We start from the raw sequence: 17,823 nt of genomic DNA, 5'->3' as shown, positions 1-17,823 counted from the left end.
ATCCTGTTCACTTTAAGGCGCTGCCTCCAAACCAAAACAGAATTCCTGTGGTCTCAGTGCTTCACGCTGGAATCGGGAAGGCACACAAGCCGGCGGCCATGGCCAGGGCCAAGGCACAAATGCACCCCCAGCGCCTGCCCACCAATAACCACAAATACCTGCATTCATTATGCAGCCGAGACAGTGGCTCCTTACCCAGAAGCCCCCGCAGAAATCCCAGGGGCCAGCGCTGCCCTGGCTTCGATGCACCCGTGGAAGGAAGGGACATGGTGGAGGGGTTGAGGGGAGGAAACAGAATCGGCAGTGAAACCGGAAGCCGGGACAGTGCGGCTGCACCTCCCTACCTGGGAGTAGCACCCACAAGGACTGAGTATACAGCAAAACTGAGCTGACAGTCTGTTTCAGATCAAATTGGCTTTGACCATGACCCTGAAAGGTCAAGGTGTTTAGTGGTGCCTCTAGTCCCATCCCTGCGCCTCCAATACTAGGTGCTTGAAGGCACACACCCAGCTCTGCCACCTGACTCACCACCCACCCTTCTGGAATGAGTCTACTGAGTCTCCGCCTCACACTTACACATTCAAGGGTCTAGCCCAGTAACAATACACAGCGCCAGCAATGAGGACATAAGGATAATCTTGCCCAGCTGGTGTGGCTCTGCGGTTGAGCGCGTTAACCCAGGAACCGAGAGGTCGCTGGTTCGATTCCCAGTCAGGGCGCATGCCCGGGTTGCTAACTCGATCCCCAGTAGGGGTACGTGCAGGAGGCAGCCAATCGATGATGTTTCTCTCTCATTGATGTTTCTATCTCTCTATCCCTCTCCCTTCCTCTCTGAAATCAAAACATACTATTAAAAAAGTAATCTTTTACTGAGCACTCACCGAGCCAGGCACTGCTCTAAGCACTTTGCAGACACTGACTCACTGAGAGGTAGTTACAACCTCCAAGAGGAAACGAAGACACACACTGGGAGGTGATGGGGCTGCAATGAACCCTGCCATTAACTTCTTCCTCCTCAACCCAAATGTCGCCACTGGTCCGGGCGGAGAGAACTCTGCCATCTTCCCACCGAGGAATGCTTCTGCCCTCCCCCCGCCCCCCCAGGAGGGGGGCTGACTAATGTGCCTGCTCGGACCCTGCCCTGCATCGGGCCACACTTTACCGGCAATGAAGTCACCCGAGTGCCTCACGTGCATGATCTCCTTTAATACTCAGAACAACTCCATTTAGCAAATGAGGAAACCGAGGCTTAGCTGCAAAGTGATCCCCAGCCCATCCCTTACTCATGTTTAAGGAACACATGTGGCAATGGCTGAGGCCAAGGTCTGGCTCTAGTCCCCAGGGACTAGGTTACGTAAATGGAAACCACCCTCTCCAAGGCTCCCGACTCACAGACGTAAGGGCAACGACCTGGGCAGTGGCTGAATGGCCAACCCCACACCAGTGCTTCCAGGGAGAGCCTTAGCCCGGCACCAGGGAGTCCTGTGACCTACGCTGTGGCCTCGCACGGATCACAGTATGTCTTGTGAGAGAGCAGACTGGCCTGCAAGATCGGGTTCCTAAATTCAAGTTCACTCTCTGCCCATCCTACTTGGAAGCAAGTTCTAAGGAGCAGCAAGGGAAGAGTCCACCCGCCCCCCCGCCAAAAACAAAAACAAAAACACAACACAACAAAAAACAAAAACTCCAGCCTCCATAGCCTTTGTGAGCAGAGTGCGAAGAGCCAGGGCTGGGAGTCAGGACACCTGAACAGTCAGGTCTCATTTCCTTCCACTGTTAGGCCTCCCTGAGCCTGGGTTTATTCAAATGTAAGAAAATGACAGAATGCAACCAGACATTGGATGGTAGATATGGAAGATGTGTTTTAAAGCCTAAAGATGGTATATAAGAGGGCAAACAGCATTAGCTTGGAATACCTGGCCAACAGGTTTCAGCCTTGTTTTGGAAAGAGCTTGAGTTCAGTTCCTTCTCTCTTGGCTTCTGCAGGCAAATGTATCTTTCCAGGCTGACCTTTGCTGGGGATCTCTGGGCGGGGTCAGAGGGCGGGGCCACAGAGCAGCTGTGAGTGGGGCGGTGTGCCAAAGGCAGGCGTGTCCACCGTTTGCTGTTTTATCTTCCAGAGATCAGGGACAAACCAAGGGCATGGTCTTTACCTTGAGCAGCGCGCAGGGCCAGCCTGCATTTTCTGTCAATTCTTCCCGAGCCCACTTCTTCAGTGGGACTGCACCTAGCTGAGCAGCTGCTATAGAAACAAGCACTTCCTATTAGGTTTACCAGCTTTCAACATTTCAGAGAACCGAAGAGCTTGCATTCCCGAACACTGGGAGCCGCGGAACGAGATCCCCTCAAGCCCTGGCCACAGAGGCCCAGTGTGTGAGAGTCCACGGAATGACGCCCCAAAGAGCCGGGGTAAAAAGGAAGCACAGATGAAGCCTGACTGGCATGCAGGAAGATGCCACAGGATGGGATTAGTTCCCAAATCCATCGCTTACTGTGGGTGCAAGCTTGGGCAAGACTTTATCTGCTGTGAGGTGGGCGGGGGGAGGGGGGTAATGATAATAGTAGGGTGAATGCAAGTGTTAAATATGAATAGGGCTTGCGCGTAGTAGGAAAGCTAATAACTGGTAATTACTGTTGTTATGACAGAATGGATCTTGATGGTGAATCTACATTCTACACCTTCATTCTTCATTCAGCCAAAAATTCCATGCCTTCCGGAAAGACGGCACACGTGGCCTGCACACGTTAAGCCAAGCTAGCCTCTAACGCAAGACCCACACTTGATTGTTGGGCCCCTTAAGAAAACTCAGACCACTTCTTAAGGGCAAAGCTGCTGATCTGCATATCTCCAGGGCCTAGCACACTGCTGGGCACATAACAGGCGCCTTGTTCAGGGACTGGATGCTCAGTTGAGTGATTGAGCGTGTACTGCCGGGTTGAATGTCCTGTGGTCTTTCCCATGCACTGCCCCTTTCCACCTTGTTAGTAATAGTGACAGCCCTTTTTATCTCCTTCTCAAAGACCATTGGTTTCCCGTAACACAATCCACATAACAACTCCAATGTCTCAGCTAGGCTTAGCAAAACGATGTGTACATAGCAGGTGCTCCCCAAAAATGTGTTGACACCCAAGTGAGTTCCCACATCTGAATTTGAAAAACCGTCAGTAAATATTTGAAAGCAGTGGGGGAACATGGTGTAGTTAAGTATTGCCATTAAGAACCCCCTGGAATGTGAACATGAGGAAAAATTAAGCCACTTAGCGACTTAGGCACCGCTGTTTCATGAGACAGAAATTAAAAGGTGCCATGAAAGCGAAGCCTCCTATGTCCTCTACCAAGCCAGCGAACTAGGTCTTCGCAGACATTCAGAATTTAACTCCATTTTCTTATAGCCATCGGACTCCGGAGACAAATCACTTCATCTCCAGGCCTCAGTTTTCTTCTCTGTAAAATGGAGATATACAATGGTCCCTCCTTCCTACAGCTCAAGATTAAATGAGAGCATGCATGCCATCTGCCCACGTCGGGCCTGGCACAGAGCAGCTGCTCAACAAATGCGCGGAACATGCCTCCTCCATCGTTACCAAGGATAACAGGCTGGCTCAATATTAAGTAACCAAGCACACCTTTGCTGGACTCTCCCTTTCACCAACCACTAAGCATTGACCAATCCAAGCCTTTATTTATTTATTTTTTGTTAATCCTCACCCGAGGATATTTTTCCAATGATTTTTACGGAGAGTGGAAGAGAGAGGGAAAGACAGAGAGAAACATCGATGTGAGAGAAACACATCAATTGGCTGCTTCCTGCACGAGCCCTGACCAGGGCCTGGGCCCGGGAAGAGCCTGCAACCGAGATATGTGCCCTTGACCGGAATCGAATCTGGGACCCTTTGGTCCGCAGGCCGATGCTCTATCCACGGCGCCAAACCGGCTAGAGCCCAATCCAAGCCTTTAAACAGAGGGTCGCTCCTACTGGCTCCCCCAACAGTGGTCCTGGAAGGCCTGCTTGCTCCATCCTCGGGAAAGCTGTCTTCTCCTCGCCTCCTAGTCATTTGCTCATAACTTCCAAGCGGTCACAAGGGAAACAGCGCGCGTCAGTGTGCTCTGGCTGCTGAATAAGCAAAACACTGGCTCTCTGCTTGGAAAACACTCTCCACCAGGATGAAGGCTTGGCAGCCAACCCACTCCTGCTTCCCAAAGGCAGCCACTCATTGCGTGCCAGCCACATCCTGACTCCCCGCGTCCTGGGGACCCCTCGCCCCCAGAGGCGAAGCCCAGGAGGAGCCTCTGCCTCCTTTACCGTATTTCTGACCCCTTTCCTGGAGTGCTCGTACAGAGAGATTTCAGCAGAGGCCCCGACATCTGCAGAACACTCTCTCTGCCAGTGACACAGCACAAGGGAGAGAGTGAGTTAAACGCAGATTCCAAGCTTGGAGCTCAACACAGGTTTTTAGTTGAGACTTACGCATGCTAATTAGGAACCCAGAGAGCAAAATAGTAAACGAACAGAAAGACATTTAATTACTAGACCTAGAAGAGATTGTTTTCAGAAGAATTAATTCCAAACTGCCCAAGTTAATATCTATTCCTGAGTTTCCACATCACCAAAAAAGTACCCAAAAGTTCTGTTCCTAAGAATAACCACAAGATGACACCAACAGTGTTCTAAAGTAGTGGTCGCCGACGGGTGGTCCATGGACCACTGGTGGTCGGTGAGGTCCGAAAGGTTGGCGACCTGTCCTAAAGGTCCCAAGTACCTCACCTGTGAAGCACAAACCAACAAGATTCGGTAGTTTGCTCTGAAACTTTTCTTTAATATTCTTAAGGCCCAGGTTTTTTAAGAGCTGAATTCTGATCCACTTAAGATACATGCAATAATGTACCCGACATACATGTAAGCTGGGGTGGGGGTGGTGGGAATTCAACCGCGGTGGTTATCTATATATATATATATATATAAAAGGCTAATATGCTAAGTGTCCGTCCCAGTAATGACGTCACAGCTTCACCCGGCTTCCTCTCCCTAGTGACGACTAGCCTCCTTGCAGTTTCTTCAGCCCAGGAACACAGGTGGAAATATTTTACACTTTAACCAAATGTCTGTGAAGCGTTTTCCCATGCCTCATCTCATTTGATCCTCACAGAAGACCTGGAGTAGGTAGATAGGAGACTCAGTGGAATCCTATTTTCTTTTCATTAGCCGGAAAACAGAGATTTAGAAAGCTTAGAAACTTGACCCGACTGAAAAGAAGAAAGAAATGGTGGACCTTGAAAATGACTTCAGGTTTTCTCACTGTGCAGAATATAGTTAAACACTGCTGCAGTTAAATATTTTACCCTTTGCTCTCCCTGCGTGATCTACAATAATAATCTGCTTCATGTTGATATTTACTGCTGTGTTGCTGACAATTACCTGAAAGAGAAGTTGGGGTGCTTCACTGGGCTGGAAAAAGTTTAGCTACATCAGAAAGCAGGTCTAATTAAGCAAGTTTATTCTATATATATAAAAGGCTAAGATGACTCGCACATGTGCGATACATATAAATCTCTTGCTGGCACCAATCGCACACGTGGTGTGTTTCCATCATTGTCAATCGTGAATTTGGTTGACACTTCTATTATAGAGAAAGGGCGAAAAGCGATATTAAAATATTTCTAATTAATTTCCTTTCAATGTGCACAAATTGGTGCACCGGGCCACTAGTCTATCAATAAGAAACTAAAGGGTATGTTTCACATTTATGCAAATGAAAATCACTTAGGAGTTCAACTTCATGGACTATGATTCAAAAGTTAAAAGACACAGACTGGGGACAATGACTTCCTGACCAGTACTGTCCTCAAGTTCAGAAAAGAGAGTTACAAAATTACTGCGCCATTCTGAGTGAGAGTTACTGTTACATTTTTGAGACCATGAGTGTTATCAATGTACTCTAACATAACACTTTTAAACTTGTAGCCTGGTTCCAATTCCTTCTCAAGTTCATAGGTGAACACGTTTGTATTATGACTGATCTATTTTTCTATCCTTGCAAAACAGTAACACACACCACACACACACACCCGCCTTGCATTTGCTTTTAAATTTAGTTATGGTACCTCAAACTAAGACCAAGAGCAACATTTATCCTATCCTTTGCGGTTGCTGAAATTATGGGCACATACCCCTACAAATAGCATCTCCAACTACTTACTCTTATCACACCCCAAACAGAATGCAGTAACACTATCTGAATGTGCAGACAGGGAAAGTTAAAACAACTGACGGCACTATTAGCAGGCACTGAAGAAGTTATCGAGAAGGAAAATAACCGCTTAGTCTAATCAATGTGACATCCTTTAGAGGCATATACAATTAGTACAGAAAAAAGGATGCAAAATGCTCCGATATCAGCATGTTCCAATTCATCACAATTCAGTGAAGGACTGACCCTTCATGGGGTGGAATGCCTGGCAACTCCATGTAATCCTGGACACTAAGCATCAGGTTAGCACAAGGCTGACAGTTCACAAAGAAGGAAAAAAAGAAAAGAAAAGAAAAAAAAAAGATCATTTACCTCTGGCTTACAAACACACCTAGTTTGGTGAGATATTCCTCCAACTGAATTTCAAAATTCAGTTCCATCACCATCATTAACTTCAGAAAGAACTCTAGAAAGCATCCTCAACTGGCAGAAAACGTTCAGACTAATCTGCAGTACCTGGCAGGCAAGATGGGACCCAGTACCAGCAGAAATCTCTCCTCCTAAAATTTAGGACCGGGGAAGGGGTGTGGCTCCCTGGCCCCAAACATCCCCCAGCTCGGGAATCAAGACACTCTGAATGGCTCAGTGGTTGGGTGTCAACCTATGTATGAGCCAGTAGCTCCAGGTTCGATTCCAGGTCAGGGCACATGCCCAGGTTGCAGGCTCAATCCCCAATGGGGGGCGTGGAGGAGGCAGATGATCAATAATTCTCTCCCATCACTAATGGTTCTTTCTCTCTCTCCCTTCCTCTCTGAAATCAATAAAAATATATTAAAAAAAAAAAAAAAAGACACTCTGACTGCCAGGCAGCAGCTGCAAGTGGAGGCAAGGAGGGGGTCCCAGGAGGGGCAGGGGTGGGGCGCCGTCGACCTACCTGGACCTACCTCCTCCAGCAGCGTATGCGTTCTGCAGTTGTGCTCCGGAAGACCAGAGCTACATGCAACCTGGTCTGAAGAGCAAGCAGCAAAACCCCGTATCAAGAGCAGTTTGCCCACAGAAGCGCAAGCTTCTCAGTGCTAAAGAGGGCTCCCCAAACCTCAAATAAGCCAACCCAGGAGAATCCATCTGGACCGAACCGTCTGCTTTCCGAACTTCCCCCAGTGCTGTCTCCTGCAGCTGAAATAGGTATGGCTTGCCTGGAGGGGAGTGGTGCTTTATGGCACTTACAGATGGTGCCAAGCTCCAGGGCAAATGTCCTATTTTCATCATCGAGGTTCAGAGGCTTTCACCGCCCTGGGGCTCCCCCTTACCTACCCATCTCACCCTATCACTAATTCACTTAAAACTGTAAAGGAAACCGCTCCGTCCTTGGCCCTGTCCCCAGACACCCACAAGGTTCTCTGGAGGGTGTGCACAGGAGGAGCTGTTCTTCCTGCAGCCTCTGGCCTCAGCTCTGACACTTCCAGGCAGCAAGGCCTCCGGTCTCGGTTCATGGCTGTAAGTGCCCAGCAGGCAGGTCCTGCTGGCGCAGCAGCCTCGGGCATAACCAAACCCTCTGATGAGGGGGCCGGGTGGGGCGGGGGGGGGGGGGGGGCTTGTCTGCATAGATCTCTCCCCCACCCAGGACTGTAGGCCCCGGACTAGGTTAGGGCTTCTGGGGTGGGAGCAGTCCCAGCCTGAGTCCCCTCTCATTCCTTTAGGATTTTGGCCTGAGCCCTGCCAAGCCCTGGAGCAGTGCATTCACTGACCATCTCCCTGTCCCTTGCTGGTGACTTTGGCCACGTTGCTTCCCCTCCCTCTGCCCTCGGTCGCCTGACGCCACCTACTTCTCGAGTTATGACAGGGTCAGGATGATGTGGAAAGCATCTAGCAGACTGCCCGACACGCAGGAAGGGCGGCAGATAGGGAGCGGCCATCCCTCTTCTTCCCGGGGCGGGGGGGGGGGTCGCTCAGCCCTCTGCCCACCTCCAGCCTCCGGGGGGTCAGCACCCGGGCATATGAGGCAGACGGAGGCTGCACAACCCCCAGATCCCCCATTCACCCGAAAGCGGGGGTCCCGGAGGGGGTGTGGCTTTGCAGCCCCAAACATCCCCGGCTCAGGAATCTAGGCGACCAGACCAGACTGCCAGGCAAGCCGGGCAGCAGCTGCCAGCGGAGGCACCGGGGGTCCCCGCGGGGCGCGCCGGCCGCGACCTACCTCCTCCAGCAGCGTCACGGTGTTCCTGCAGTTGTGCAGCCGCGTGGTGAAGCTGGACGTGGTGGGCGAGTTGTAGTCCTCGGTGGTCTCGGCGATGAACTCGGACACGGAGATCTGGTCCGGCATCCTGGCGTGGGGGGCGAGACACAGGCGCGGGGTGAGTCGGGGCGCGGGCTCCGGGGGCCGCGGGCCGTCCGGCGGCTCATGAACGCCCCGCGCAGCCCGCACCCGCGCCCGGCCTGGCGCGGCTCCCGGCCCCGGCGGCGGCGGGAGGAAGGAAGGGCGGGCGGGCGGGCGGGCGGGCAGGAGCAGCAGGCGGCGGCGGCGGCGGCGCTAGGCGCGGGGCCCTTCAAACTCCGAGCCGCGCGCGAGGCAGGGGGCTCTTGGGGACCCGCCTCCCCGGGCGCATGCCGGCGGCGGCTCCTCGGCGGCGGGGGAGGGGACGGGGCGGCGGGATGCGGAGGGACCGGGCCGGGCAGCTGCGGGGCGGCCGGCGCTGCCTCCCCAGACGCTCTGACAGGCGGCGGCGCGGACACCGACTGACTGAGCACAGGCTCCCGCGGACGGGCGGCCAGGCTGCGGGCGGCGGCGCTCCCGCTACAGTCACGGGGACAAACAAGGAAGTGCTCTGCGCACGCGCCGCCGCCCCCCCGCCCCGCCCCCGCCGCCCGCGGCCACGCCCCCGCCCCCGCCCGCGCGCCGCCTCCCGGGCCAAGTTCCGACGCGGGCGCCGGCGGGGGCCGCCCCCAGCGCTGGCTTCCGCGGGCTCGTTCCGCCGGCGGTGGGCGAGAAGGGGGACCAAAAAAAGTTGGGCGCGATCTTTTTTGGTCCCGTGTGGGTGCCGGAAGCGAGCGGGGAGAGCCGCCTCCTGCCGCGGGGGCCGCGGGGCGCGGGATGGCCTCGGCCCAAGCGAGGAGCCCGCCGGCTGCCAGGCTTGCGTCTGCCCGCTGGCCGGGCTCCCGCCCGCATTCCCTTTGCGGGGCTCTCGCCGCCCCTGGAAGGCTAGTTGGTGCAGTTGGCTTAAGTCGCTAAAGTGCCGGATGAAAACAAATGAAAGGGTTTTGATTTTTTACTATTTTCTAATCTTTCGTTGCCCATTTTTTTTTTTTTTTAACCCGGAGGAAAGATCAGGGTCATGGGGTGTAAAACGCATTTCCCGAGGTGCAAATGGTGTACAACACTAAGCAGATGCCAAATTTCTGCGGAAAAAGTACCAACAGATTGCTCATTCCTCGGCCCCAGCAGATGGCTATTTTTTTCACTAGCTCAATCTACTTAGTCCAATGAATCCATTTAATTTCCCACCATTGATTGCCAATGAAATTGGTTCAAAAGAAGGAAAAAAAACAACAACAAACAACCACCTAGGCTTTTGGGAAGCAACACAAGATTGGCTCCTGTCATTGGAGCCAGTGAAGCTTCCTATAGCCACCTCAAAGCTCACCTCCGCCCTGGCAGGGTGGATCAGTTGGTTAGCGGAGTCATCCCCCTTAAACCCAGGTTGAGGTTACATCTGGGGTGAGGGCGAATACCAGAGAATTATGCTAAGCAAAACAGCCAGTCAGAGAAAGACAAGGATCACGTGATCTCACTTATATGTGGAATCTAATGAACAAGATAAAATGAGGAACAAAATAGATCCAGTAACATTGAAGACTGATGAATTCCAGAGGAAGGGGTTGCAGGAAGAGATTAACCAAGCAACTTACATGCATAGTGCAGTGAAGGCCTAGGGAGGGAGCAGGAGGGGGTGAGGGGTGGGGGCTAGGGTGAGGGGGTAGTGGAGAAGGTCAAGGAGGGGAGGGGGAAGGGACATCTGTAATACTGTCAACAATAAAGATAAATTAAAAATAAATAAATAAAATGGGCCAAAAAAAGAAAAAAAAGAGAGAGGCAACAAATGAATGCATAAATGGGGAGCAGTGGGTCAATGTTTCTCTAGCTCTCAAACAAAAACAAACCGGAAAAACCTCCTCCTCACCCAAATCACCCTAATGCGCCCCCTGAGGGCAGAAGGCTGGCCCTGTGGCCACCCCCAGGATTTAGTTCCTGCTATCTTGATCCATTAAGTGTGTCCTCTGGTCTTTAACCCCAAACTATAGTGGAGTGCCCCGAAGGCCAGGGGCCTTGCTTTCTGCATTGGGCCTGGGGCAGATCATAGCCAAGAGGTTGTCAAATGAAAATGCATAACTCACTTACTGTCAATACATCCTGAGGGCCCTCGAGATTCAGTGGTGACAAGGCCCGTGCACTGGTGAGCTTACCTTAGTAGGGCAACAGAGATCAATAAAAATGCCAGATAAAGTGGATTACATGTGAAGCAAGAAAGTGATGGAGTTGTGCGGAATGTTCAGTCGGGGCCTCTGTGATAAGGTGACATCTTGAGCAGAAAAGGAACTGATGGGCTGAATCCCATTGATATCCGGTTGGCGAAGGGATCTTGGCCTTCAGTGGCCTCACATGAAGAGGGAAGATAAGGGCGCCAACCCCATGAGGCTGCTGAATGCTGATGGATGAGCAAGTGCTTTGCGCACAGGAAAGCCATTATGAGAGTTTGAGGTGTTTTGTCTCCTGCAGTCTTGAAGGTTCTGTGACTGGGAGCAAACATGGCCCCAACGAGCTTGAGCTAATTAAGTCCTGTGAGTCTCAGCAGCCCCATGCTGCGCCGTGGAGCAGGTGAGAGCACAACAGCTGATACTTAGACTTCCATCCACTCCAAGAGAGCCTTCCTCTAGGCTGGAGATCAATTCAAATGCCATTGGACTTTGCATTTATTCTATTCTTGCCTCTGTTCCAACTTGTCATCTAAAGCCTATCACCTCGGAGAAACCAAGATGGCGGCATAGGTAAACGCCTGAACTGCTGCCTCGCACAACAATTTCAAAACTACAACTAAAAGATAAAACGGACATCATCCTGAACCACAGGAAGGCTGGCTGAGTGGAAATTCTACAACTAGAAGGAAAGAGAAAAGCACACTGAGACTCACAGGAGCTGCGGAAGGCAGAGGTACGGAGGCACGAACACGGAGAGGGCTGGCAACTGAGTACGTGGCTGTCTTTTTCAAGCAGGAGGGAGACAAAAGCTCCCTACTGCTTTGAACTCCAATTCCAGGCGAGACTCTGGGGACCCAGACTCATACGGGGAGAAACTGGACTGTCTGGCAGCGGGCGGAACTCGAGGGCGGCTTTCTCTCAGAGGAGCTTGCAGCGATTACCGAGGGACACTGAGACCCAGGGGCCTCTTAGGGCAGGGCTTACAGGAAGCCATTGCTGGTTGCTCCGCCCCGAGACTCCGCCCCATCCAAGCTGAGTGCAGAGGCTTTTGCATATGAATGCCCTGGTCCTTTGAATTCTAAACTTACCTAACAGATTGCAGCTGAGTCAGTGAGACCCAGAACATCTAAAGAAGGTCCAAGGCCCCCCAGCAGCTTGCATTGCTTCACAGCTGGGCCTCATCTGGACACCTCCAAAACCCAAACAAAGAGAGGAATCTGCAGATCTCTCCGTAGCTCCTGCTGGGTGGCCTCAGGCAGAGGCTAAATTAGCATCTCCTTGGAGATCCAAGAGCCAGTGTACCCATGGGTCAGAGTGGGACCATCCAGATTACAACTTCTCAAATCCATAAGGGACACACTCAGAGGGAAGACTCAGTGAGCACCAAAGCCCCACTGAAGCAAGTCTTGTCTCATAAGGGTGTCTCCAGCACAGAAGTTCTCCCATCGTAGACACAGCTGATCCTCACAGCCAACTGGCCTGGAGGTCAATTCCTCCCAGTGATACCAACAACAATCAAGGCTTAACTACAACAAGACTGTGCACACAGCCCACAAAGGGGTGCACCAAGAGTGTCCACCTCACGTAACTGGGGAGGCTGAGCCACTGGGCCCTATAGGACACCTAGCACACAAAGCCACTCTATCAACTCAGAGAAGCAGCCAAAATGCAGAGAAAAAGAAACAGGTCACAAATGAAAGAAATGGAGGAAAGCAAATGACTGGATACAGAGTTCAAACCCACGGTTATAAAGTTTTTCAAGAATTTTCTAGAAAAGGCTGATAAATTTAGTGAGACCCTCAAGGATATGAAAAAGGACCAACTAGAAATTAAGCACACACTGACTGAAATAAAAAATAATATACAGAGATCCAACAGCAGACTAGAGGATCGCAAGAATCAAGTCAAAGATTTGAAATACAAAGAAGCAAAAAACACCCAACTGGAAAAGAAAAAAGAATCCAAAAATATGAAGATAGTGTAAGGAGCCTCTGGGACAACTTCAAGCGTACCAACATCTGAATTATGGGGGTGCCAGAAGAAGAGAGAGCAAGATACTAAAAACCTATTTGAAGAAATAATGACAGAAAACTTGCCCCACCTAGTGAAAGAAATAGACTTACAAGTCCAGGAAGCGCAGAGAACCCCAAACAAAAGGAATCCAAAGAGGACCACACCAAGACACATCATAATTAAAATGCCAAGAGCAAAAGACAAAGAGAGAATCTAACAAGCAGCAAGAGAAAAACAGTTAATTATCTACAAGGGAGCACCCATAGGATTGTCAGCTGATTTCTCAACAGAAACTATGCAGGCCAGATGGTAGTGGCAAGAAATATTTAAAGTGATGAATAGAAGAACCTACAACCAAGATTACTCTACCCAGCAAAGCTATCATTCAGAATTGAAGGTCAGATAAAGAGCTTCACAGATAAGAAAAAGCTAAAGAAGTTCATCACCACCAAACCAGTATTATATGAAATGCTGAAAGGTATTCTTTAAGAAGAGGAGGAAGAAGAAAAAGGTAAAGATAAAAATTATGAACAACAAATACATATCTATCAACAAGTGAATCTAAAAATCAAGTGAATAAAAAATCTGATGAACAGAATAAACTGGTGAATATAATAGAATCAGGGGCATAGAAAGGGAGTGGACTAACAATTCTCGGGGGGAAAGGGGTGTGGGGGTGCGGGAAGAGACTGGACAAACATCGTACACCTATGGATGAGTACAGTGGTGGAGGGTAAGGGCAGAGGGTGGGGTGGGAACCGGGTGGAGGGGAACTATGGGGGGAAAAAAGAGGAACAATTTTAATAATCTGAACAATAAAGATTTATTTTAAAAAGTAGTAAAAATAAAGCCTGTTACCTCTCGCCCTAACCAGTTTGGCTCAGTGGATAGAGTGTCGGCCTGAGGACTGAAGGGTCCCAGGTTCAATTCCAGTCAAGGGCATGTACCTTAGTTGCAGGCACATCCCCAGTAGGGGTTGTGCAGGAGGCAGCTGATCGATGTTTCTCTCTCATCCATGTTTCTAACTCTCTATCCCTCTCCCTTCCTCTCTGTGAAAAATCAGTAAAATATATTTAAAAAAAATAAAAAATAAAGCCTGTCACTTCTGCTGGGCTGGTAGCTCCTCCCATCCCTTATGTATGGTATATAGCAAAAGCCATATGATGGCTCAGTAACTATGAACTGTTATTAAAAGCCGAGAGTGAGTGACTAACTGCCTCAATTCCAGGAGCCCTGGATTCCAGAGCCTCCTTTCCTCATAACAGATGCTGTCACCTTGGGCCCTGGTGCCATCGCTTGTAAAATAAAGGGGGATGTGTCAAAATGACGAGACAGATCCCTCCCAGCTGGAGCTGAGTCTGTGCATACCCTCGGCTCTACAGACACAGGATATGAAGGTGCTTACAAGCTAAGCTAACTGCGATGGTAAACAGCCAGGGGTTCCTTTCTTGACTGAATTCACCACAGAGCCCAAACTTGCAGCCATCAATTGGTGTTTCACTTTCATTTGAAGATTATGTTATGTATCTGCTCCTCCTCCCCATCTCCTCCAGCCAAGAAGGGAACGTGTGAGCAATGTGATACTGTGTAAGGATATACCTCCTCCGCCTGGCCTGCCATTCGAATTTCAAAGGTTCACACCGTATCTGGGGTTCATGGGCCATAATCCTCTTTAGATTTGAAACCAGGCCCCAGTGCAAACCATCGGCACCTCTCATCTTCTCGGGTGCCCTGAACATGACCATGCCTGGGTATCTGAAAGCGGACAGAGTCTGATGTGGGCAGAACTGAAAATGCTGGGTTTTGGTGTGTGCAGCTGCTCAGAACAGACATCATCCTTTCCAGGGCCAGGAAACACACATGCACACACGCACACACACACAAAAATACGTGTGCGCCCGGCTTTGTATTAAGCACGTGTCATATCCTTGTCACCTCCATATTCCCCATCCAAGAGTACTCAGCACCTTGGACTGTTCACGCCAGTTCTTTACTCTGAGCGCCGCGGACGGGATAAGACGGCAGCGTGGTCCTTGCCGAATGGCTTTCATCTCATTGAAAAGAGGCCGTGAGAATAGTGGCGGCTTATTCTCAGGGACAGTGGTTGCACGATGGATGCCATGGTCATCGGGGGATAGTTCCAGTTGCAGACGTCCCTCTCACCCATCTGCCTAACGAATGACCAAGGAGCTGCATTTACAAGATGACTGACAATGTAGCAGGAGTGAAGCGTGGGGGTGGGAGCTTGGGTTGCTCTCAGGGTGCAAGAAACCCAGAGGAGGTTACTGGTGGCCCTGATCAACAGTGCTCGCCCGCGTCCCCGGCTGATGGGATGGAATTACAGCCCTCGTCCAAGGGTCCCCATGTCTTCATGGGACAGCAATGGGGAGTGCAGGCAGAGAATATATTTTGTTACATGGACCTCGGTGGGCATCTCTCCTCTGTCACTTATTTAGCCTTGTTTTCTCATCTGCAAAATTAGGGTAATAATAAAACCATGCTAGAGGTTGTTACATGAAATCAAATGAGGAGCTGTGGCTAAAACAGTTGACCCACAGTGAATAATCAACCAGAGTTAGTTCCCTTTGAACTCCCTTTCTATGTGAAGTTGGACTATAAATACATCGCTTGGCATTCCAGGACTCAGAAATGTCTCTAAATTAGTCACCTGGAGGAGGAGAGGAGAGGGAGGGGGAGGCTGCACAGCAGTTCCCAGTGTTTGGGATCCCGGATTAGGGAATCGTTTTCCTAGACCTGGCTGATTCTTGTAAATATCCTTTGTGAAATGGATCCATTAGTAAACGGTTTGGGATTTGGGAAGTAAATAAACAATATTTAGGAGAAATAGGATAACACACTAAGAGCAGAAGTGGGTTTAAGTCATAATATAAGAGCCTCATTTTCAGAAGGCTATTCTGAGCAAGGCAACTTCTGGGGGACAGAATAGGGCATTTACTGGTGTTTCACAGGAGCATCAGTTATAGGCTGACTCTCGCATGAAAAAGACTTGGGCTCCCATCTCTGCCATGTTTTAGCTATGAGGCCTCGCTAAAAGCAATTACCTTCTCTCGGCTACCAGACCTTGTTTAAGTAACTAATGTCTCTGAGGCTCCGTTTTCACATCTGCAAAATGGGGGCAACGAATGGTACCTATGTCTGAGAATTCAATGAGCCTAGGCCAGTGATGGCGAACCTATGACACGCGTGTCAGCACTGACACGCGTAGCCATTTCTGATGACATGCGGCCGCATGCCGAGGATGAAACATTTGCTGCTCCTGAGGATGAAACATTTGCGACTGGAGTCTTGGAGTTAGTTTTTTCCTCAAAGTGACACACTACCCGAGTTATGCTCAGTTTTTTGGCGAAGTTTGACACACCAAGCTCAAAAGGTTGCCCATCACTGGCCTAGGCACATAAAGTGCTTAGCAGGGTCTGAGACGTAAGTGGCCAATACCTTTCAGGTATTCTGGGATACTGGAAACCTTATCTGGAGATATAAATTCTGATGTTCTGCTATCAACAGACACTGTTGCTAAGTACAGATTTTGGACACATATGCCCTGCTTTAAACTTCAGGACAACTTCATAAGGTAAGTATAACTGTCCCAAATTTACCAGAGAGAAACCTGAGGCTACTAAGGTATAGGACCCTACTTTCTGAGCTCCAGTCCCCCGCCAGGCACTGGACGGGTAGTTATGCAAGCAGGGCCTGAATTCATTCACGTAACAGTCCCGACATGGGAGCATTACAATAATGGAAACTGAGACACAGTGAAGTCTCCCAGCAAGGTAATGTCCCCCAGCCTGGCGGACTAAACCCAGGCCTTTTCCAACCGCCAGCAAAATCGGTCTCTTGATAACACCGCGTGTTGTGCTTCTCTGTTAGATATTTTCCCCAACCCAGACAACCGAAGAAAGGATTCTCATGTCCTTATTTCACCTGATAACGTAGGAATTCGTCTTCTATCATCTTCATGAAGTCACGGAGGAAAGGAAAGCGCTGTGGGGCGGGGGGGGGGGGGGGGGGGGGGGACGGCGGGAGGAGGGCAGGATGAATCTGACGCCACGTGTTTTACGGTCAGACTTGTGTGAGTGCTGCCCAAGGGCACTCGTGCAGTTTCATGTAAACTAATGATAAAAAGTCTGGCCCCAAGTGTACTCGATGCAGAGGGAGAGGGGCTGTGTAGTGTTCTCAGAAAATAAAGAGAACACCGTTCGTGCAGAGAGGTAAAAACCACTCCCTTTTACGTCCCTGCGCCCTGACTGTTCCTTCTGGAGGAGTCAGGAGGGAGAGGCAGGCAGGGAGCTGGGAAACCCAGGAGACTCAGCTCGTAGTGTAAATATCAACGGAATGAACTCAGGAACGTATTTCTGTTCTGTCCCGTGAAAGAATATCAACTCACCATCGCTGTGGGCAGTATATGCCCTTGCACTTTTCTGAGTCATGGCAGGCCCAGTCTCCCCGGACACTCCACTTGAAGCACCATATAGAGCAGGTACCCGCCTAACAGCGAGGCTCAATGGTTGAGCGTCGACCTATGAGCCAGTCAGGGCACATGCTCAGCTCGATCCCCAGTTGGGGGCGTGCAGGAGGCAGCCAATCAATGATACTCTCTCATCATTGATGTTTCTCTCTCTCTCTCCCTCTCCCTCTCCTTTCCTCTCTGAAATCAATAAACATTTATTTAAAAACAAATAAATAAAGTGAACCAGGTACCCATATTGTTCCCATTTCATTGGTGAGGGAACCCTGGAGCTTAGAGGTCACCGTGACAGATGGTGGAGCGAGGCTGACCAGTGAGAGGTCACAGCCCACGGGATCAGCCACCGCAGGTGCTCACACAAGACAGTGGTTAGGTTTCTGTTAGGGTCTGTGTGTGTGCTCTTTCCTCCTGGGGAACTCATTGCAAGCCCAACTCCAGGGCAAGCGCCTCTGGCCTGGACGGCGCTCCCCTGCCCGCACTCCTCTAGTTGGGATTCATCTTCGCACGGATGTTTGCCATACAGCCTCTCTCTCTCTGTGTGTGTAAGTGGAGGATGTTGGCACGGCTCAGAAGGACTTCAGACTTGTGTACACATGGACAAATAGCTCCGTTTGTGGCAGAGCTTGGCTCAGGTCTTCCTCGTAAGTTCCCTGCACTACAGA

The 17,823-nt window shown here is 50.4% G+C and overlaps 1 protein-coding gene across 1 annotated transcript in view; it reads right to left on the bottom strand.

Moving 5' to 3' along the window:
* The window catches only part of ASAP1 (ArfGAP with SH3 domain, ankyrin repeat and PH domain 1), a 217,895-nt gene that overhangs the window by 154,977 nt on the left and 45,095 nt on the right, over positions 1 to 17,823 (bottom strand). Inside the window, exon 3 of the mRNA XM_079796332.1 lies at positions 8,387 to 8,513. Within this exon, the coding sequence (XP_079652458.1) occupies positions 8,387 to 8,513 (127 nt within the window). The remainder of the gene's footprint in view (positions 1 to 8,386; positions 8,514 to 17,823) is intronic.

This window comes from Cnephaeus nilssonii (assembly GCF_951640355.1).
Source record: "Cnephaeus nilssonii genome assembly, chromosome: 18".
Classification (NCBI taxonomy): Eukaryota; Metazoa; Chordata; class Mammalia; order Chiroptera; family Vespertilionidae; genus Cnephaeus; species Cnephaeus nilssonii.
Note: the sequence above shows the minus strand (reverse complement) of the source record. Positions and strands in the feature narration are given on the sequence as shown.